The sequence below is a fragment of the Narcine bancroftii genome, chromosome 4 (assembly GCF_036971445.1).
Source record: "Narcine bancroftii isolate sNarBan1 chromosome 4, sNarBan1.hap1, whole genome shotgun sequence".
Lineage (NCBI taxonomy): Eukaryota > Metazoa > Chordata > Chondrichthyes > Torpediniformes > Narcinidae > Narcine > Narcine bancroftii.
The window spans coordinates 16,171,088-16,194,248 of record NC_091472.1 but is presented as its reverse complement, the minus strand read 5'-3'; the positions used below and the strand labels follow the sequence as shown (position 1 = coordinate 16,194,248).

Here is a 23,161-nt window from a genome sequence, read left to right as displayed (position 1 = left end):
TTGAATAGATGAGTCTGTGGTTGCTATTTTTTTTTTCTTTGGCTTGGCTTCGCGGACGAAGATTTATGGAGGGGGTAAAAAGTCCACGTCAGCTGCAGGCTCATTTGTGGCTGACAAGTCCGATGCGGGACAGGCAGACACGATTGCAGCGGTTGCAGGGGAAAATTGGTTGGTTGGGGTTGGGTGTTGGGTTTTTCCTCCTTTGCCTTTTGTCAGTGAGGTGGGCTCTGCGGTCTTCTTCAAAGGAGGTTGCTGCCCGCTGAACTGTGAGGCGCCAAGATGCACGGTTTGAGGCGTTATCAGCCCACTGGCGGTGGTCAATGTGGCAGGCACCAAGAGATTTCTTTAGGCAGTCCTTGTACCTTTTCTTTGGTGCACCTCTGTCACGGTGGCCAGTGGAGAGCTCGCCATATTTAAAAAAAAATTAAATAGACAGTGATAAACATACCTCACATTAAATGCTGTTCAAAACTTGTATATCACTGGTTGGGCCACTTATCTGGAGTATTCCAAATACCATATTCAACCATGCAATGTTGACCAGCATGTTCCTGCGAGGAACAAAGACAAGGATGGCAAGGTTTGGGAATCTTAGATGATGAGAATTTCAAGACAAGAACAAAAAAGCTTATGTAAAGTTTGGTTAATCGGACAGGGCCTCTGAGCTACATAAACTTGAAATGAGTAAGATTAAAGAGAATCCCACGGCATTTTATAAATACGTTAAGAGTGCAATCAGGCAGAGGTTCGGATCTCTCAGAGGCAAAGGATGGAATTTATACCTGGAGCAGAGAAAGTGATGAGGTACAAAATTAGTACTTCACATTGGGATTCACCAAGAAAGACATGGAGAGTGAGATTTGGGAAGGGAATGCTGATATTCTAGGGCAAATGGATATCATGGACAAGATATTGGATCTCTTGTGTGGATGGTAGCTTTTCAACCTCCTTCATCCAGGTCCTGGGTGATGCTCTATTCTTCAGCAAACATACTGTAATGAATGGTAGACCTAGGCACTTTCATTTCCCGGTACTGCTTTATTTACACACAAGCATGGTGGAAGGTCCATCATCCCTGTAGGGGATCCAGGAGCTCCCCGAGCATACATTACTTTGTATACCCTGCCGCAATCTGAATTGACCAATCAAAAAAGTTTCCATGTGACAAACATTACCTTATCAGCATCAAGCTGGACATTGTTCATCTGCAAATTGAACCAATCGCATAACCAGATCTCTCTTTCATCAGGCATTGTCCTTGCATGTCACCTGATCTGGGGAGACTCCATGCTGGTAGAAATTTATTGGCTGGGCTGGGGTTGTCTGTCACTCTCTGAATATTTACAATCCACTGCATTCATTTGCAAAGCAACAAGGCATACCCTTACTTAGTAAGGCAGACACTTACTTCTACACTTGAAGAGCTTTAAGGTCGATGTCTCCAGGACCTGATGGGATCCATCCCAGATTATTGAGAGACAAGAGAGGAGATTGTTGGGGTCTCGACAGTTCTCTGTATCCTCTTTAACCATGGGTGAGGTCCCAGAGGACTGGAGAATAGGACAGTTGACAGTGGTTTGGAAATTATTCAGAAAGATTCATGGGGATCAGATGTACTCACATCTGGAAAACTAGTCATTCAACTTTGTGCATTTTTTTGAGGAAGTGATAGATAATTGATGAAGGAGGGATAGTGAATGCTGTTTGCATGGATTTTTGTAAAGCTTCCTCTTGAAAGGTTAATCCAGAATCCTAAAACACTTGAAATCAATGGAGATTTGGTAGATTGGGTCCAAGATTGTCTTGACCATAGAAAACAGAGTGGTGGAAGGGTGTTATTGTAACTGGATGTTTGTGACCAGAGTGCTCTGCAAGGTTCAATCCTGTATCTTTGCTGTTTTATGCATGAAAATAAATGGCCTGATTAGTACATTTGCAGTTGACACAAAATGGGCAGAGATGGAGATACTTTAGACAGTTGTCAAAGGATACAACAGGATTTCAATCAGTTGGAAATATGGGCAGAGAACTGGCAGATAGCATTTGATCTGCACATGTGAGGTACAGTACATTGGATGGGCAAATGTTAAGAGTATACAGGCAAGACCCTGAGGAACATTGACATACTGAGGAATCTTGGTATGCAAGATAGCTTTCTGTAAGTGGCAAACAAGTAGAGGGGGTGGTAAAGAAGGATGCTTGACTTTATCAATGAGGGAGTTGAGTACAAGTCAGAAGTCATGTAGCTGTACAATACTTTGGTTAGGCTACATTTGGAGTGTAGTGTGCAGTTCTGGTTGCTGCATTAAGGGAATGATGTAAAGGCTTTGGAGAGAGTGCAGAAGAGGTCTACCTGGATGTTGCTTGGATTAGAGAATATTAACTAGGAGGAAGTTAGATAAACGTGGATCATTTTCCCTGGAGTGTGGGAGGTTTAGAGCAGCCATTCTCAACCTTTTTGGCTATTGGCCTCCTTAGGACTCTGCTCAGTTAATAGTCCCTTTCCCTGTTAAGCAGTTGTTTAGTTGGTTTCTTCTGTACTTCTCTCCTACTGACATTAAAAAAACTCTTCAGAAATATTTTGTGATTTGGGGGATCGTATGGACCTTGTTGAGAATGGGTAGTTTAGAGCAGTGGTTGTCAACCTTTTTCTTTCCACTCACATACCACTTTAAGTATTCCCTATGCCAATAGGTACTCTGTGACTAGTAAGGGATTGCTTAAGTTGGGATGTGGGTGGAAAGAAAAAGTTTAGAAACCACAGTTTTAATCGTACCTAATGGACTCGTTATGTGCACGGTTTCATAACTCCAAAGGAAATGGGCCAATGACAGGTAGGTGGAGATCAGCCATGATCTCACTGAATGGCAGAGTTGGCTCGATGGGCCAGATGGCCTACTCATGGTCTTATTTCTTATGTTCTAGTGTTATGCCATGGTTGCATTTAAGGGGTGAATTAGGATGTACTTTCAGTATTTAGAATAGTGGAAGCAACTATGGTACTTGACATCTGAACCATGTTAATGCTCTGTTTAAACAAGCAAATCGGGGTCATAATTAAGGTTAGTACTCCCCCTTAGATTTGAAAAGAAAATACTGAAGTATCAATCCAGATCAACACCGAGAACAAAACAACATTTATTTATACATGGCTACTAAATTTTCTTAGATAATGTTAAAAGAATTCATCCAGCAATTGATCCAATGAAGTGACTATTCGGATCTTTTTCACGCAATAAGTAAGATGTGGAAGTATGGTTTTGCTCATAATTCTACCAGTAAACCAGTGAATCAACTGAACTACATCAGATGCATTGCAGTGGAAGCTCTCTGCACCGCTATTCTCACGGAGGCTGAAGTCCAGGGGTGTTTAAACCATTCCCTATGACCACTGTGCACTTGTGACCCTTATACATACACACACCCCATTAAAATGGTAAAAATGTTCTTGTAGAAATTGTTTCAAGGACAACATAAACATAAGCACTCAACATATGGTCATTGTTGACAGTCTTTCAGTACAGCACAGGCAAACACATTTCAGTTTAATTATGCAGTGGTATTTTTAGATCTCTATAAAAGTAGAGTACAACTTGTATCATGGCTATGGTTTAGTTCTCTCACAAGTTTTTCAAGATTCTGCAGAAAAATTGTGGTTCTGTTCTTCCAAAGGGATTATTTTGTGCATCAATGATTTATTCATATATTTAGAGATACCATATGTTTACAATGGCGGTACTGCCGGAGCCACTGTAATGGCAGTGGTGGTATGGACCCGCGGGGAGCAAGGAGCGGAGATGCAGCGCTCCCGCAGAGTCCAACCGGCCTGTCAACTGCTGTCAGCTCCGCACAGGCTTCGAATGGCCTGTTACAGGAGCTGACAGTCGTTTTATTTGCAATCCCACAACTGCAGGGTCTGCACCCAAGATGGCAACAACCGATCGGCAGCAGCCACGAGGAGTGGAGGACTGGTGCAGGGCACCAGAAAACAGGGAGACCATTCCCCCCCCCATCTGAGAAGGGGAAAGAGAGACAACCCATGGGGATGGTGACAGCAGCGGACCAGTGAGGGGGCTCAAAGACCAATGCATGCAGCGAGCCGTTGGCAACTCGAGGCAAGGAACCTGCAAGGCCGTGGGCACCCGGAGACTGCTGTCGGGAGACTCGCGCCGGGCTGTGGTGTGCTGGAGAGTGGTTCGAAACTGGATAAAGGGGTACCAGGTATCTGAACTGAGATACGAGGAGGTGCCATGTCAGGAATTCAGATCTGGAGCTTGGGTTGCCAATGGTTTGGACTGGACAGTGTGTGGGTGTGGAAGCACTGGAAGCAAATCTACAGACACTGGATGACTCTGGGGGGGGGATTCTCTTTTGTTTCTCTTTCTCTGACTGTAAGAGGCGCTTCGGGCAATTTCTGCCAATGGCAAATCTGTCTGCCCTTACAGCAGGCAGAAGCAAATTCATGTAATATGGCACTGTTTTATTATAATGACAATAAATTGAAAATATTTTAAAAATCTGCCCTTGAGCCCCACAACTCTCTTCACCACCACCATTTGCTGGGGATGTAGAAATGACTTATGAAGTTAAACACGTTAAATGTTTATAAATATGCATTTTTCCATATGTGTGCACCAGCTGTACATTTTATTTACTATTTACAGTCATCTATTTGAAGTGATAACCTGTGATATTGAGCTTCTCAAAAGTGTTACAATCTTCAGGTTCAGGTTTGTTTTCAAACAATACAGTGCTAAAGAAGAAATAATATCCATTTAAAATTAATAAATGGTTTAGCTACAAATGTTGGAGATACCGAGTTTACATTATACTGGCTCACCAGTAGAGGGAGCGTAGTTCTCATGGTGTGGGGCACCTACCATTGACAATTCATTCGCACTGCTCTATTTTAAACAAAATTTAATCTGTGTGGAGTATGATTTGTAAAATACTGATAGTAACAATGTGACTAGGATTTGGGGAATTTAAAAAAAAGCAAGTCAAAAGGCTGAATTTAAAAAAAATTTAGCCCAGTAAATTCAATGTGGCGAGTGGGCAAATTACAAAATGGCTAGCCGAAGGTACAACCCTTGCAAACTTGGTCCACATCTCAAGTGCATAACCCCAGGATGGTCACAGCTCAACCACTGGAATTTAGATATGAATTAAATGAGTGAATCAGACAGCATTATAATGTCCTGCAATTTTCCTTGCTTCACAGTGTTAAATCGAACAGGAGCAATAACATAGAAACATAGAAGATAGGAGCAGGAGTAGGTCATTCGACCCTTCGAGCCTGCTCTGCCATTCAACGAGATCATGGCTGATCTTAAAGTTCAGTATCCCGTCCCCGCCTTCTCTCCGTAATCTTTAATACCCTTATACTGAAGAAATAGATCTAATTCCCTCTTAAATAGATTTAATGAACCTGCCTCTACTGCCCTCTGTGGCAATGAATTCCACAGATTCACCACCCTCTGGGTATAGAAATTCCTCCTCATCTCGGTCCTAAATGGTTTGCCTATTATCCTCAAACCATGGCCCCGGGTTCTGGATTTTCCCATCAGTGGAAACATCCCATCTGCATCCGGACAACCAATTATTTCAAAAGATTTGTGTCCTGAAAAAGAAATTGGGGATTATGATAGACAACTTGAAGCTGAACACAAAGGTAATTTCAGATTTTCTGTATTGGTAGGAAATTGGCACACAGTAAATTAATCATGTTTAATCGCAAAATGATGCTCGACACATTTTGTTAGTTTAAATAACCTAAAAATGTTTTGCCACTCATTTTCATCTGAACTCAGTATCTGATGCCTCTTTTAATATTTGCCCAGCACTGATGGATTCCAGTTCCTGTGATACGGCTTTTTCGTGGTCGCAATGTCCTGGTGAAACCTTTCATCATGTTCTTTACTGACCGCACCAAGATCAGCAGGGAAGACGTCCAAGAGCAAATGCAGATAATTAATTTTCAATGACAAGTTGCATGGTTTTACACACTTGAAGTAGACAATATATATGACAGAAAAATCTCAAAATTATGTGACCTCTAAAAAAACAAAGTGATAGGAAAATTTTAAAGGTGATTTCCATGATCTGCAGCCCAAAATCCATTAAATACACACAAAAGTGTTCAGGAAGAAAAATCTTCATTGCAGTGTGGTTTTCCTGTAGTAAATGCTCAAAATATCTTTCTCTCTATGATGCAGAGGTACAAAAGCAAAGGGTTATGGAGACTGAAAATCTGAAATGGCATCGAACCAAGAACATTAACTATCTCTGCCTTCACAGATGCTGCCCGTCCCTTTCAGCATCTCCATTGCAGCAAACTGGTGAATTTCTTGGACCTCAGTCTATTTTGATCTCCACCTGCAGCGAAACTAGATCCAAGACTAGATCCAGTTGAAGAGTTACGACCTTGCTGTAAATACCAACAGTAACACACAACCATCCTTCTCCAAAGCGCAGGTACATATGACGAGAGTTTCTTAAAAGGTCAAAACTCCTCCACGTGCATTTCTAAAATGGAGCGTCATTATCAAAGTCAAAGATCATAAGTCAACTCCTTCAACCCCAACCTCAAAGAACTTCCAGATGTGAGTTCAGCTGCCAATTCCGATTGCTTGGCAGCAACCAACTGATAGCCACCAGGGCTGGTGGTTATAGCTTGCTGGTGCTCTCCTGCGACTGATATCCTCCGCTTTGCATTTTGGCTTTGTATTTCAGATAGTCTCTTCTTTTGTCAAAATATTTGATCTGGTGAGTGAAGGGCAGTCAGTTACAAATCATTCAATGACAATAAGGAAGATGTAGAGGTAGCTGTCACAACAAAGGCCTGCATTTAATGGGCATGGAATTTATTATGGGGAAGTCAACCCTCTAACCCAGTAGTGAGAAAAAACACAATGCTGGTGGAACTCAGGTCCAACAGTGTACTTCATAAAGATACATAACCAATGTTTCGGGTTAGAGCCCTTCATCAAGGTATGAGCAAAACGATTACAGCAGACCTATAATCTGCTTGTGCCAGGAGGTTGTAAAATTACAACATGCACCTGCAAATATTCAATGGAGAAAATGGAAAATCTAGAAATAAAACAGAAAATATTGCAGGCAATTCTGACAAAGTGACTCCTTCTAAAATATTACCAACTTTTTTGTTTCTTTCCACTCAATTTTTTTTTGGCACGAAACAATGAGCTACTGGAGGCACTCAACAGGATAGAAATGGATAGAAACGGTCAGTCAACTTTATAGGTCAGGTCCCTTTATCAAGACCAATAAAGGGATGATATCAAGGGAGAAGAAAGGGGACGGGGGCAGGGAAGAAGCTGGGAGGGGTTGTAATGATAGGCATATTAACCTTTGTACATCAAAGTATTGAGTATAGAAGTTGGGATATTATAGTAACATTGTATAAGACATTGGTGAGGCCAAATTTGGAGTATTAGAGTGCAGTACTCATCAAACTACAGGAAGGATATTCTTTCTTTGGCTTGGCTTCGCGGACGAAGATTTATGGAGGGGGTAAAAAAGTCCACGTCAGCTGCAGGCTCGTTTGTGGCTGACAAGTCCGATGCGGGACAGGCAGACACGATTGCAGCGGTTGCAAGGGAAAATTGGTTGGTTGGGGTTGGGTGTTGGGTTTTTCCTCCTTTGCCTTTTGTCAGTGAGGTGGGCTCTGCGATCTTCTTCAAAGGAGGTTGCTGCCCGCCAAACTGTGAGGCGCCAAGATGCACGGTTTGAGGCGTTATCAGCCCACTGGCGGTGGTCAATGTGGCAGGCACCAAGAGATTTCTTTAGGCAGTCCTTGTACCTTTTCTTTGGTGCACCTCTGTCACGGTGGCCAGTGGAGAGCTCGCCATATAATACGATCTTGGGAAGGCGATGGTCCTCCATTCTGGAGACGTGACCCATCCAGCGCAGCTGGATCTTCAGCAGCGTGGACTCGATGCTGTCGACCTCTGCCATCTCGAGTACTTCGACGTTAGGGGTGTAAGCGCTCCAATGGATGTTGAGGATGGAGCGGAGACAACGCTGGTGGAAGCGTTCTAGGAGCCGTAGGTGGTGCCGGTAGAGGACCCATGATTCGGAGCCGAACAGGAGTGTGGGTATGACAACGGCTCTGTATACGCTTATCTTTGTGAGGTTTTTCAGTTGGTTGTTTTTCCAGACTCTTTTGTGTAGTCTTCCAAAGGCGCTATTTGCCTTGGCGAGTCTGTTGTCTATCTCATTGTCGATCCTTGCATCTGATGAAATGGTGCAGCCGAGATAGGTAAACTGGTTGACCGTTTTGAGTTTTGTGTGCCCGATGAAGATGTGGGGGGGGCTGGTAGTCATGGTGGGGAGCTGGCTGATGGAGGATATTAGTAAAATGGAAAGAGTGCAGGGAAGATTTACTAGGATGTTGCCAGGACTTGAGGAAATGAGTTATAGGGAAAGGTTAAACAGGTTAGGACTTTATTCTCTGCAGCGAAGAAGAATGAGGGGCGATTTGAGAGAGGTGTACAAAATTATGAAGGATATGATCAGCCTTTTTTTTGGCAATGACCCCCTTGGACTCCGCTCAAAGTTTATGGCCCCCCTTCCCTGTGAAACAGTCATTTTCTTCCATACTTCTCTCCTACAAACTATATAAAAATAAATATTTTGTGATTTCAGTCCATCCACCCCCCCCCCCCCCCCCCAAGTGCTGTGAATGGCTGCTGGTAACAGCTTATTTAAAGAAAAGTTTTTGCGTTTGAAGCACTTCAGAGCAAGTTCTTTAGGGTGAAGCTGGCTTTGTCTTAGAAGGGTGAAGAGGCTGGACTTACTGGAACATTCATGAGGAGGTAGAGTAAATGGTGGGAGAATGTTTCCCTTCATGGGAGTTACCAGGACTAAAGGATATTGTCTCAGAAAAAAATGAATAAGATGGGAAGAAATCTGTCTCTCAAAGGGTGGAGTGACTTGCTATAGAACGCTGGGGAAATTGAATCATTGAGTAAATTCATAAATTCATAAACATGGCACACAGTACAGGCCTTTCAGCCCACAATGTTGGCTGACTCCACAACAATCTAATTTTTCACTCTCACATCCATAATTCTATTTTTCTCATATTCATATGGCTGAAATAGATTTTTAAACACATTGGAGACAAGGGTGATAAAATGGACAAGGTCATTGGGATCAACTCTGATCTCATTGAACAGTGGCACAGGATTCAGGGGCCAAATGTAGATAAGGTCACACAAGGTCAGATGATCAAGCAAACATCATAAAGGACCATGAGGGAAGAAAGATGGCGGGAATTCGGGAAGGCATTCCAGCCCACAGTGTTTTGATTTGATATTCATCCCCCAGTAAGACCCCAATGTCCAGAATAGCCTTTGCAGCAGACTGCTGGCAGCGAAGATGTAGAAATGTTGGAGTGAAGAGACTGTGAGGTTGTCGGGGTGGATGTACAAAGGTGGGTCATATAACCTTCCTTTTCTTTCCCAGTGGTTTTTATACTCACCCACTGCGGTGGGCAGCTGCCTTCAAACAACGTTCTGAATTTCTGACACAGTGAAAAATCTTCATTGGTCTCATCCAGGCACTGCCAGTATTTGTCCCTTGCTCCCCAACACACCTTTCTCTCCGTTGCCGTTGGAGCAGTCATTTTGCCTGGGAAATTATAATTTATATTCAATAAAGGCTGTCTCAGCAAGAGTCTAAAAGAATGGACAGAGACCCGTTAGTTTTCCTACATAAGATCATAGAGGTGTAACACATCTCTTCCCCTCCTCCCTCACAACTATCAAGGGAGCTACACAGTCTGAGATGTTAATATACACCCTTTGCCTTCACAGATGCTGCTTAATGCACAGACAGAGTGAAGCACAAAACTCTGCAGATGCTGTGATTGCAGTTAAAAACACAGAATTGCTGGAGGAACTCAGCAGGTCTTGCAGCATCCATTAGGATGTAAAGATAATATTTCTGGCCTGAGCCCTTCTTCAAGGTATGAGCAAAATGCAGGCCAACCTGAATGAAAAGGCTGGGAGAGGAGGAGGAGCACAGGCTTGGACATGGATAGGAGGACAGGGGAGAAAAGGTGAGAATTGATAAGGGGAAGGGGTGGGTGGCTCTGTGAATGCAGAACTGGAGGAAAGGGGTGAGGAGCCAAAGCTATTGAGAAAGTGGGGTGGGGGGGGAACAAACAGAAGCTTTCAACATGTTCCAAGTCTGTTCTTCCAACATACTTTTTTTTGTCATGGTTACACTCAGTTGCTCACATGACCCACGCAAGACTCTTGAAACTCCCACTTGTGAGCTTGACATGGGAGGAGATTACTGGGTGGTCAGACAACAAGATTCTGCTTAAAACTTCCTTGAAGATGTGCAGCGACTCGAGACTCCAGAGAATCTCTCGTCTCGTAGATGTTCCAGGAGAGGAGGAGCATTTGAAAGGCATTAACAATCTCGAGAACTTGCACAAAATAGAGGAGGGAAGACACCATCTCATAAACTGAGACCACCTGCCCACCTCTTCCACCGCCCTGCCTGGGAGGGATCTGCAGCCCCCCACATTGGCCTCAGTGGGCATCTCAGAACCCGAGTGGAAGGAAGCCTGAAGAGCGCAGGCCATCCACAATCCTAAAGACCTGACCAAGGAGGAAGGGTCACCAGTCCCATCCATTCATCTCGGCCAGCAGTGTGGCGAAGACAGGGAGACACAAGGTTGCTTCGCCAGGTCCAAGAGCTTGTTAAGACTGGTGGGCTCACAAAGATAGGGGAGCAGGGGGGGGGAAGAGAAGAAACTATAGCAAGTCATCTAATTCTTGTCTTGGATCTAGTTTTATCCTCAAAAGAGAGTACATTCCAGTTCCAGTCATCAACTATCTTCCATCATTCAGAATACCATCCCCCAACCCCCCCCTCCCTCCCCCCACCCCCCCCCCTCCCCCCACCCCCCCCCCCTCCCCCCACCCCCCACCCTCCCCCCACCCCCCCACCCTCCCCCCACCCCCCCACCCTCCCTCCCCCCACCCCTCCCCCCCCTCCCTCCCCCCACCCCTCCCCCCCCTCCCCCTCCCCCCACCCCTCCCCCCCCTCCCCCTCCCCCCACCCCCCCACCCTCCCTCACCCTCCCCCCCACCCCCCTCCCCCCTCCCCCCTCCCCCCACCCCCCCACCCTCCCTCACCCTCCCCCCCTCCCCCCACCCCCCTCCCCCCTCCCCCCTCCCCCCACCCCCCACCCCACCCCCCTTCCCCCCGAACCTCTCTGGACCTCCCCATCCCAGTGATGCCGGACACTTAACCAGCGGCACATCTGCCACTCCGGGGTGCATGAGGCTGCCCATCTCCATACAACCCTCCCTCCCCCCCCCCGCCCCGCCCCGCCCCCAACATCGGTACGGGGTTCATACTGAGCTCCCCCAAAGACCCAGAACTCATCAGCGAAACAGAGAAAGTTCTGTCTTCCCGACCTTCCGCCCTGCGCTCCTCGGTCAGCGGCTGTCCCAAAATGGCGGCGGAGGCGGGCCAAGCGCCTCCGGAACTTGCGGCGAGCGACCGAGCGCGCTGGTGGGAATGCATTTACGTAACTCACGCGGCAGTTCCGGTTCTCCTTGAGAGCCACGTGGGCGCCGCCATCTTTGTGCATGGCACGAGGGAGGAAGCTCAGGTGAGGCAGGTTGTGTGGATCAGGTCACTCCTCTCAAACTTCAATAATGTTTGAGGACACACTGGGTGAGATAGATCGAAGGGAAAGATGCTGGGGATACTCTGTACGTGATGTAGCAAAGATAATGATACATAACCAATGTTTTGGGCTTGAGCCCTTTATCCAGGTCTAATACCTCATAACCGTGTCAACGACCCATGTTTGAAGCCGGGTCGGATCGGAGTGTTCACACTGAACCAAGAAAACCTTTCACCTAAGAACCCGGCATCCCACGCAAAAGGAGGTGGGACCTGTCGCATTACAGCGTCGTCGTCCCTGGAAGGCGGTTGAGCCTTTTACACAGGAGCCAATGTGAAATGTGTCGCCTCTGATACTGCCTGCCTTGGAGGGTAAAAGGACCCCCCCCCCCCCCTTCCCGATTTTGTCGTGTTCACACAGGTAAGTGAAGCGGTTAAATGCGGTCTTACAGGGGCCTTAATTTGTATGAAGGTTATAACCATATAACCATTTACGGAGCAGAAACAGGCCATGTCGGCCTTTCGAGTCCGCACCGGTTCACTAGAACAACTCCACTAGCTCAAACCTCCTGCTCATCGCCACTAACCCTCCGATTGAGCCTGCTTCCATCATTCCCTTCCCCACAGCTTCTCCCATATAGTATCAGCATCCTGCTGTCAGTGTCCATTCCATTCAGCATCTTCTGTAGTGTGCGTACCACGCATGTGCAACTCCTTGCACACGCGTGCTAGCATTTCTTCTGGCTTCATAAGCCAGCATCCAAGTCGCCCCTGTGGGATGCTGCCCCTGAGCTGCCCACTGACTGACTGCAGCTTGGGCCAACTTCTTTGGGAGAGTTCCCTGCTCACGAACTCCGGTAAGGCCTTTTTTTTTCCAGTGATTTCTTCACTTCTTTCCTTTGTAGACTTTTCTTTCTTCTGAGCCATCTTCAATTTCTTCTTATACTGTTTCTTTTGCAACTTTTTAATATTTTACTTCTCAGTTTTGTTTTTCTATCTTTTTTTTTAACTTTCTCTGAAGAGGGCTGGTTTTTCCTTAACCAGCCACTACTCCATCATGTGACCCACCACCCCTCCCCAACTGTCCCCTTCTTTATTGAACCCATTCCCATTCAGATCCAAGAAGGGGTTCTGTCTCCTTCAAAGAAGAATGATAAAAAAATCTTTCTTGTGTTGATAAATAATACTTCTTAAAATCCAGGTGCCTAAATCCTCTGATACTCTTCCATAATTTTCTAACATTGTTTGTAATTTTACCAAGGATTCAGACATATATAATAGCACAACATCAGCAAATAAGCTAATTTTATGTTTTTCCTGTCCAACTTTGATGCCCTTAATATCTAGAACTCTTCTTATAATCTCCGCCAGTGGTTCAATCGCTAGGATAAAAAGCACTGGAGACAGAGGACACCCCTGTCTACTCGATCTACTCAAGGAAAAATCTGCTGACATCTGATTATTAGTTATGATTTTAGCTTGTGGTTCATGATACAGAGTTTTTAATCCAATTTATAAATTTTCTAACTATATTCAAATTTGTTCAATGTTTTAAATAAAAAAGACCATTCAAAATGGTCGAATGCTTTTTCCACATCTAAGGAGACTGTTACACTTGGAATCAACTTTGATTTTGCCATAGGTATTAAATAGTCAACCTAGTCTATTTGAAGAATGTCTTCCTTTCACAAATCCCACCTGATCTGTATGTATTAATTTTGGTAGATATTGTCCCAATCTATTAGCTAGCACCTTTGCCAACACCCCACAATCAGCATTCAGGATTTTTAAAGACAAGAACAAGGTGAAAGACTTCCTGGAGATTTATAAAAAGAATAAGGTTGCCAAAGAAGAAGATTGTGAAGAATGTTACAATAGGACTAAGTAAAAGTTATATTTTTAAACCATCCTGTAAAGGAAATTTTATTGAAATGTTCATGGAGAGCTCAGTAATCACTTACCTTGATAAAGGACTTGGTCCTGAAATGTTGGCACCGTTATCATTGCTATATAAAGGACGCTGTTTGACCTGCTGAGTTTCTCCAGTATTGTGTTTTCACTTCAGTCTTGGTGTTTACAGTCTTTTGTGTTTTACTACGGTGGTTAATTCAGATTTCAGATTTATTGTCATAGTACATACATGACATCACATAAAACCCTGAGATTTTTTTATGCGGACCAGGTAGAATTACCACTTATGAGCAGTGGAAAAATAAACTACATAGCGTATACAAGTAAACAAATAAAGAACTTTAAACAGATAATGAATGTAAATAAACTCTGAAATACAGAGAGAATTTAAAATCAATGAAGTGCACAAGTAAGAGTCCTTAAATGGGTCCCTGATTGAGTTTGTTGTTCAGGAGTCTGATGGTGAAGGGGTAGGAGCTGTTCCTGAACCTGGTGGTGCGAGTCTTGTGGCACCTAAACCTCTTTCCTGATGGCAGCGTTTGCTGGGTGCTGTGAATCCTTGATGATTGCTCCTGCTCCCTGATGGCAGTGTTCCATGTAGATGTTCTCGATAGTGGGGTTAAATAAGAAAGTCTGCAGTCACTGGGCTTGAGTACAGTACACAAAACTGCTGGAGTAACTCAACAGGTCAACAAACATCCATGGGAAGTAAAGGATAATAATCAATGCATTGGACCTGGGCCCTAACATTGGACAACAAAATTTTCAAAAGGTGTCTTTCTTGAAAGAAAATTGGGGATTATGATAGACAACTTCAAGCTGTACCCAAATATAAGTTCAAATTTACTGAATCACGTAGCAAGTTGGAGAAACATTAAATTAACTTTTATTGAATTTAGCATGTTTAATTGCATATTAATACTGACAGCATCGCCTTCCCAAGATCGTGTTATATGGCGAGCTCTCCACTGGCCACTGAGACAGAGGTGCACCAAAGAAGAGGTACAAGGACTACCTAAAGAAAGCTCTTGGTGCCTGCCACATTGACCATCGGCAGTGGGCTGATATCACCTCAAACTGTGCATCTTGGCGCCTCACAGTTTGGCGGGCAGCAACCTCCTTTGAAGAAGACCGCAGAGCCCACCTCACTGACAAAAGACAAAGGAGGAAAAATCCAACCCCAACCAACCAATTTTCCCCTGCAACCGCTGCAACCATGTCTGCCTGTCCCGCATCGGACTTGTCAGCCACAAACGAGCCTGCAGCTGACGTGGACATTACCCCTCCATAAATCTTCGTCCGCGAAGCCAAGCCAAAGAAAAGATATAAATTAAATTATGTTCCGTTAATAAAAAAAATTAAAACTGATTTGATTAAATGGAAAGATTTACCTATTAATTTATTGGGTAGAATAAATACAATTAAGATGAATATTTTTCCACGTATACAATATTTATTTCAATCTATTCCGTATTTACTTGATAATATTTTTTTTCGAGATTTGAATAAAATGGTTAGGGAGTTTTTATGGAGAGGTAAATTTTCAAGAGTAGCTTTGAATAAATTAACTTGGAAATATGAACTGGGGGACTACGTTTACCACATTTTCAAAATTATTATGAAGCGGCCCAACTTAAATTTATTAGTTCATTGATGGATTTGGAATGGCCCCCTAGTTAGGCCAAAATTGAGATGGCAAATATTTTTGAATTTGAAATACATCAATTTTTGTTTAGATGGAATGTAAATTTCTTACAGCAACATAATGTGCCTATACTAAAACATTTAATGAAGTTATGGACAAAGAAAAAGAAAATGATAGGTTCTAGTGGTGAATTGTCGGTCTTGACTCCGTTGTATAATAATCAACGTATTTCTTTTTCAATACATAATCGAAGTTTATTACATTGGAGATTTAAAGGTGTGAAAAATTTGGGAGATTGTTTTAAAGAAGGTAAATTTTTATCTTTTGATCAGATGAGAGACATTTATGGTATTGATAAGAATTCTTTGTTTCTTTATTATTAAGTTTGATCTTTGGTAAAACATGTGTTTGGTAGAGATATGATTTTACCTGAAATGACTAAATTTGAGACTTTCCTTATGAAGGTACCAGAGAAGGGTTATATTTCATTTATGTATCAAATATTGCAGGATGGTATGGATAAAAAGGGTTGGGATAAATTTAAAAGTAAATGGGAAGTGGAAATTGGTTTTATTTTTTCTGAGGATAATTGGTCAGATATTTGTTATGATGGTGTAACTAGACTGATAAATGCACGTTATGCAATGATTAATTATAATTTTTACATCAATTATATTTAACACCTGAAAAATTGAAAAAATATGATTTTCAGGAATCAGATTTGTGTTTTAGATGTGGTAATGCTGTTGGAACTTTTTTTCATGCGGTTTGGTCATGTGTATATATATACAATCTTTTTGGAAGAAAGTACAATTTTTTCTGGAATACCTGTATAAGGTTAAAATACCTTTAGATCCGACAGTATTTTTATTGGGTAGTTTGCAACCTCTGAAAGGTCTGGGATTAGATAAATTTCAACGTGCTTTTGTACATTTAGCGCTATCCGTAGCGAAAAAAATGTATTGCTAGTACGTGGAAAGATACGAATATGATTGATATTAATAGATGGCATAATGAGATGAAATATTGTTTAATAATGAAAAAATTACATATGTTTCACATGATAATTATAATTTTTTTATTAATAAGTGGTTGTTATACTCAGAATATTTACATTTTGATTTACATGGATTAGATCTTAATATGTATGTTTCACTTTTCTTTATTTTTTTTCTTGATGTCTCTCCTTAGGAGAGTTGGCTGAAAGGGGGTATTCCTTTTTTTTTCTTTTTTTTATATATTTATATATATATATAACATTCATGCTTTGTTTATTGTTATATACGTTACTTATTATCTGTATTTTGAATGAACAAATAAAGTTTTTAAAAGATAATAATAAATGGATAAGGGCATTAAAAATAATCCTAAAGCAAAAGGGGTAACTAATGGACAAATGTCTCATCCTTTTTTTCTGGAGAGGTCCAGTTGACAAGGTTGTCCCTTATCTCCAGTTTTATTTATTTTAGCCATTGGCTGAGACTATTAGGACAGAAGTCAAGAGAACCACAAAGTATGTTTATTTGCTGATGTCTTGATTGACCTGACTAAGCCGGAGACCCCTTTATGTAAATTGCATTTAAACTTGGAAGAATATGGTAAGATCTCAGGTTATAAGGTAAATTGGGACAAAAGTGAAGTCATGCCTATTACTCAAGGTGATTACACTCTCTGCCAAAGGAATACTCAACTTAAATGGCAAAAAGAGGCAATTAAATATTTGGGTATACTGATAGATAATGATTTAAATAATTTGTATAAATTGAACTACCTACCATTGCTTTAAAAAATTGGAGAGGATTGTAAAAAATAGGTCACCTTGCCGATGGAGTAAATTGTATCAAGATGAATATTTTTCCACAGATACAGTACCTTTTTCAAACCTTGCCAATATTGTTACCACAAAAACTTTTTCAAGAAATATATAAACATATTAGAAAATGTCTTTGTAAAGGGAACATCTCTAGGGTTTCTTTAGAAAAATTATGAATTGGGAGGTTTACAACCTCCCCATTTTAAGAATTATTACCAAGTGGCCTAATTGAGATTTTTAATCTTCTTATTTGAGAGATCAAGAAAACTGGCTTGGGTTAAAATAGAAGTGGATAAAAATGGAGAGAATTTAGCAGAAGAATTTATTTATGAATGGGATTCAAAATTAATAACTGGTCTGAGGGACGCACCCTTCGTTAAACATATGATTAATATTTGGAACAAGTTGAATAATAAAATTGGATCAAAAGGTAGCATTTCACCTAAAACACCTTAATTTCAAAATAATCGTATTGTGGCGGCACACCATTAGGCAGGCGAACATGTCACACACGCGGCGGGCCAGCCGGCCAAAATGGCGCCGTTGGGGGATTCTTCCCGAACTCGGCACCAGGCTTAGAAGCCCGCGCTCTGTGGCCCACGTGACGTCCAGACCCACGGCGTGATTCTCAGCCAGGTCTGGGTTGGGAAAATAAGAACAGCCAGGCAGTTTGGCTCACTGAGCTCAACCTGTTTGGTTGTGGAGTTATTCATTAAGCAGAGTAGCCGTCGCTACAGTATACCTTTTACTAAAGACAATCAATTCATGCATATTTGGTTCCAAAATGATATCAAAACTATAGAGGATTGTTTTGAACAAGGCAAATTGATGTCATTTCAACAATTAAGAAAAGCGTATGGAATTTCACCGAACCAGTCCTTGTTTTTCCTGGAGGAGAAGCCCAGTACCTCTTCAGTGGATTGCAGTATGGTAGTCTTCAACTGATCCCAGAGGGTTTCAGGGGATGGGTCCAAGAGTTGTCTCCACTCCATCCTCAACATCCATTGGAGCGCTTTCATCCCTAACGTCGAAGTACTCGAGATGGCAGAGGTCGACAGCATCGAGTCCACGCTGCTGAAGATCCAGCTGCGCTGGGTGGGTCATGTCTCCAGAATGGAGGACCATCGCCTTCCCAAGATCGTGTTATATGGCGAGCTCTCCACTGGCCACAGTGACAGAGGTGCACCAAAGAAAAGGTACAAGGACTGCCTAAAGAAATCTCTTGGTGCCTGCCACATTGACCACCGCCAGTGGGTTGATATCGCCTCAAACCGTGCATCTAGGCGCCTCACAGTTTGGCGGGCAGCAACCTCCTTTGAAGAAGACCGCAGAGCCCACCTCACTGACAAAAGGCAAAGGAGGAAAAACCCAACACCCAACCCCAACCAACCAATTTTCCCCTGAAGCCGCTGCAACCGTGTCTGCCTGTCCCGCATCGGACTTGTCAGCCACAAATGAGCCTGCAGCTGACGTGGACTTTTTACCCCCTCCATAAATCTTCGTCTGCGAAGCCAAGCCAAAGAAAAGAAAGAAAGATGGAATTTCACAGAAATACACTTTTTTGCTACCTACAGTTGATCAGGAAAAATTAGGTGCATCTATGTTATTACCAGAATGCAGTGAGCTGGAGGCCCTAATGTACTAAGAAATTTATTTCTGTAATGTATCATTTATTACAAGCAGGCATCATTAAAAAGAGTTCACAAAACAAGTCAGAAATGGGAGGTTGATTTGAATTTTGTGATAGCTGAGAAAATATGGGAAGAACTTTGTCACAACTGTACAACCAATATTATAAATGTTAGATTTAGATTAGTTCAATTTAATTACCTACATAAATTATATTTAACATAGGAACATAGGAAGTAGGAACAGGAGTAGGCCAAAAATGGCCCATTGAGCCTGCTCCGCCATTCAATACGATCATGGCTGATCTAATTTATGACCTAACTCCACCTACCTGCCTTCTCCCCATATCCCCTAATTCCTCTATCATGTCAAAATTTATCTAACTGAATTTTAAATATGTTTAATGAGGCAACCTCAACCACTTCCCTGGTTAGAGAATTCCAAACACTCACTACTCTCTGGGAAAAACTATTTTTCCTCATCTCTGTCCTAAATCTACTCCCCCGAATCTTGAGACTGTGTCCTCTCGTTTTAGTTTCCCCAGCCAGCTCAAAAAACTTTCCTACATCTATCCTATCCATACCCTTCATAATCCTATATGTTTCTATAAGATCTCCTCTCATTCTTCTGAACTCGAGCGAATACAATCCTAGACGATTTAATCTTTCATCATCCCAGGGATCAACCTAGTAAACCTCCTCTGGACCGTCTCCAAAGCCAGTATATCCTTCCTCAAATATGGAGACCAGAACTGGACACAGTACTCCAGGTGCGGTCTCACCAGTACCTTATACAGATGCAACATTACCTGCCAACTCCTGAATTCAATTCCTCTAGCGATGAAGGCCAACATTCCATTTGCCTTCTTAATAACCTGCTGCACCTGCAACCTAACTTTTTGTGATTCATGCACAAGCACTCCTCAAAAATTGCATAAAATGAAATTGGATCTATCAGATAAATGTTTTGGATGTGGTGATGAAATTGTTACTTTTTTTTAAACATTCTACTTGGAAATTTTCTAAAGTTAGAACTTTCTGGAAGGATTTGGTAAAATTTTTTAGAGCAAATTACTGGTACTGTTTTCCCACAAAATCCAGATTTATTTTTATTGGGGAACATTGAAGGAACTAGACCCAAATTAAATTTATTAATTCACTAAGTTAAATTTGTTAAAATTGCTTTAGCAGTGGCAAGAAAGTGTATTGCAGGTACCTGGAAATCGGATGTGTATTTAGGTATGGAAAGATGGCATTCAGAGAAACAGAGTTGTATTCCTTTGGAGAAAATAACATAATTTAAGAAATAATATTCATTTTTTGTGCAGATTTGAAGTCCATATATGAAAGGTTAGGAATAAATCTGTAAGAAATGTTCTTCCAGCCTCCTATAAATCTTCTTCCCTAAAAGTGACAAATATAGAAACACTAAGATACCAACCTTTCCTCAGTGCAATCCGGAACAATACTTTATTTTCTTATTTCAATTTTTATTTTGTGTATTATTAGTTATTTACATCATATAATTTCTGTATTGTATTATATATTCTATAGTGGGAGGGATATAGGGGAGCTTAGGGGAGGGGTTTAAATAAAATGTAATTATTGTTTTTAACTTTAAATACTGTTTTTACAATTTACATAATTACATGGTTAAATAAAATATTCCAAAAAACAGAATAAACTCCAGAGGGTTGTAAATTCAGCCTGCAACATCGCAGGTGCCAGACTTCACTTCATCAAGGCCATCTACATGAGGCAGTGTCTTAAGAAAACAGCCTCTATCCTCAAAGACCCTCTACCACCCAGGTCATGCCCTCTTCACTCTGCCTCCATCGGGGAAAAAGGTACAGGAGCCTAAAGACGAGCACTCAGCGGCACAAGGACAACTTCATTCCCGCTGCCATCAGATTCCTGAATAATCAGTGAACCAAAGACGCTGCCTTACTTTTCGTGCATTATTATTGTTTTACTTTTATAGTAATGTAAGATGGTTATAATATGTGCGTTTTCACTATGACGCGGCCGCAAAACACCGTATTTCATGACTTGTTCATGAAGATGAATCCTGATTCTGATTCTGACTACGAGGCCAAAATACGCAGCATTCTAACCTGATATGGAAGGTATTGATATCTTTCTGTAAACAAAGTACATTGAAGTGTTGCAATCCCACATGCTTTACAAAGCATAAACCTGAATCTTAATTGTCAGGTGACCTCAATATTTCAATATGAGTGACAATAATTCTTGGGTGAAGGATCTGAAATAGATCGCATTGCACCTTGAAAAGATCTGTTTGTTTAATGTCAGGGAATGAAGGAGATCAGAAACATATTATCCAAAGTGGCGGGGAATACAAGGTCGCTTTCTCTTTCATGCATCACCATTTTTGCAGCCATCAATCAAGATTAGCTTTCATGACCAAGGCCACATTTAAACTAATGACAAGGTCAAACCCCTCTGCAGAAATAGCGGAGGAACACCATTTTTAAAAACTATGTCAGAATTAACTTGCTTAAAAGGAGCAGATGCCAAAGTAAAATGGCAATGGTTTGAATGTGTGTAACATTTATTAAAACATCACAGGATTGCAATAGTGTAAAAATTGACACTAAACCATTAAGAAGGATAAATAGAGAGACAGGCTTCATACAAAAGATCAGAGATGGAGGGAATTCCAAAGCTTCTGTCCTGGACAGCTTTAGACAGGTCCACCATGGTGGGCACAGGCCACCAAGAATCTTAAAAGCTGTCATTCCTGAGGCCCTTGGTAATGTTGCAAATTCACAGATGGGTAATTCTGGTAGGGATGGTTGACTTGCCATCAAAAGCCAGGCTATTGTAATTCACATGTACAATCCTGAAAGCTGGTGGTGAAGGCAATGGTACTGCCCAAATATGGTACCATATCCTTTCATAATATCTCAATCTTTTGCCTTGCAAGAAACCATTTATGATGGGGATTTATTAATGGGGGCAGCTTTCCACTCCCAGCAGCATGGAAGAACAAAGGGACCTTGGGATCCAAATCCATGGATCTCTCAAGGTTGCTGTATAGGTTGATAGGACAATTAAGAATGCTTATAGTATGCTGGGCTTCATTAGATGGGGGATTGAGTTCAGGAGTCGTGAAGTGATGTTGCAGCTCAATAAATCTCTGGTGAAACTGCACTTAGAATGTTGTGTTCAGTTCTGGTCACCTCATTACAGGAAGGATGTGGAAGCTATGGAGAGGGTGCAAGATTTAACAGGATGTCATTGGATTGCAAAATATGCCTTATGAAGCAATATGAGCAGAGCTAGATATTTTGTCTTTGGAACAAAGAAAGATGAGAAGTGACTCCTTAGAGGTCGGGAAGATTCTGAGAGGCATGGATAAGGCAGACAGCCAGCACCTTTCTTCTCAGGGTGGGAGTAGCAAACACGAGAGGACATTTGTACAAAGTGAAGGGAGGATGGTTTAGGGAAGGAAGACATTAAGGTTAAGATTTTTGTTTTTTTTTTACACAGAGAGTTATGTGTGCCTAGAATGTATTGCCAGGGGTGGTGGTGGAGGCCGGAACAATAAGGGCATTCAAGAGACTCTTAGACAGGCACATGGATGAAAGACAAATAGAGGATTATGGGGTAGGAAGGATTCAGTTTTCCTTTGGTAGGAATATATAAGTTGGCACAACATTGAGGGATGAAGGGCCTGTGCTGTGCTGTAATGTTCTATGTTTTCCATCTGATGAAATCACACCTTCTCTGGCTCTTGTCCTCACGTCCTGCCATCTCTCCTCCTTGGGTGCTCTATCAGTGACAGGGTTGGCATTAGGGTAACTGCAATGGGGGGGGGGGGGTCCATAATCTAACATTCGAAAACTTGCTCAGTGGAGGGGGGCAGGGTGGTGGTGCCTACCATGAACCTCCTCCATGTGCCACTGACGTCACGCTTGCCCCATCCTTCCGACGTAACAGACAAATGCTCTGCTTGCATCACGTGGAGACTAGTGATGCTAGTGGTGCAGTTGGGGGGCTACAATGCCTCATGGGGGGGCAATGACCCATGAATGCCCCCACTTGGCACCAGCCCAGTTCAGTGGCATTCAATTATTATACCTTTGCATTTGTACTAACTTATGTAGCTGTTTGGCTGCAGGAAGTAAGAATGTCAGAGAATCTGCATATTGTACTTGTGTATATGACAATAAACAATAATCTATGCAGGGGGCGTGGCAAGATGGCGTAGGGAACAGATGTGCCTTCCAGACCTCTCCTGACTCTGATTTATTGTTTTGTCTTTAAGTGCCCGTTAAATTTCTTTTAAAAGTTTATAAATAATAAGAGGTGTTGGATTAGTGCCTAATGGTTTATATGCAAAAAAAAAGGTAAAAGAAAACATCAACAGACTGTTAAAAAACTACATTTTCCAAAATTGTCTGAGCCTACTTGTTTACAAGAAGCCAGGACTCAGCGTAGAATGGATCCAGAGGAAGACGTACAGAG

At 42.2% G+C, this 23,161-nt stretch overlaps 2 protein-coding genes and 1 long non-coding RNA gene across 5 annotated transcripts in view; 2 read left to right on the top strand and 1 right to left on the bottom strand.

Annotated features, from left to right (window-relative positions):
* LOC138760349 (5-hydroxytryptamine receptor 1D) overlaps window positions 1–4,649 on the top strand; it is a 74,318-nt gene extending 69,669 nt beyond the window's left edge. The window contains exon 4 of the mRNA XM_069930821.1: window positions 3,914–4,649. Within this exon, the coding sequence (XP_069786922.1) occupies window positions 3,914–4,069 (156 nt within the window). The 3' untranslated portion in view covers window positions 4,070–4,649. The remainder of the gene's footprint in view (window positions 1–3,913) is intronic.
* coa6 (cytochrome c oxidase assembly factor 6) lies at window positions 4,629–11,541 on the bottom strand. Of its 3 annotated transcripts, none has more exons than XM_069930824.1 (3): window positions 11,460–11,541; window positions 9,506–9,654; window positions 4,629–6,762 (listed from the first exon to the last, which is right to left on the bottom strand). In XM_069930824.1, exons 2-3 carry the CDS (start codon window positions 9,647–9,649, stop codon window positions 6,667–6,669), a joined length of 240 nt encoding a protein of 79 aa, XP_069786925.1. In that variant the 5' UTR covers window positions 9,650–9,654; window positions 11,460–11,541; the 3' UTR covers window positions 4,629–6,666. The 3 variants fall into 3 exon arrangements, with proteins under 3 accessions (XP_069786925.1, XP_069786926.1, XP_069786924.1); XM_069930825.1 differs by having other exon boundaries at window positions 9,506–9,701; window positions 11,460–11,511; XM_069930823.1 differs by having other exon boundaries at window positions 11,400–11,465.
* On the top strand, window positions 11,404–14,952 carry LOC138760352 (uncharacterized). The gene is made up of 2 exons (XR_011355555.1): window positions 11,404–12,094; window positions 14,513–14,952. It is a non-coding gene; the product is annotated as an uncharacterized lncRNA (long non-coding RNA).
* The last annotated feature ends 8,209 nt before the right edge of the window (window positions 14,953–23,161 follow it).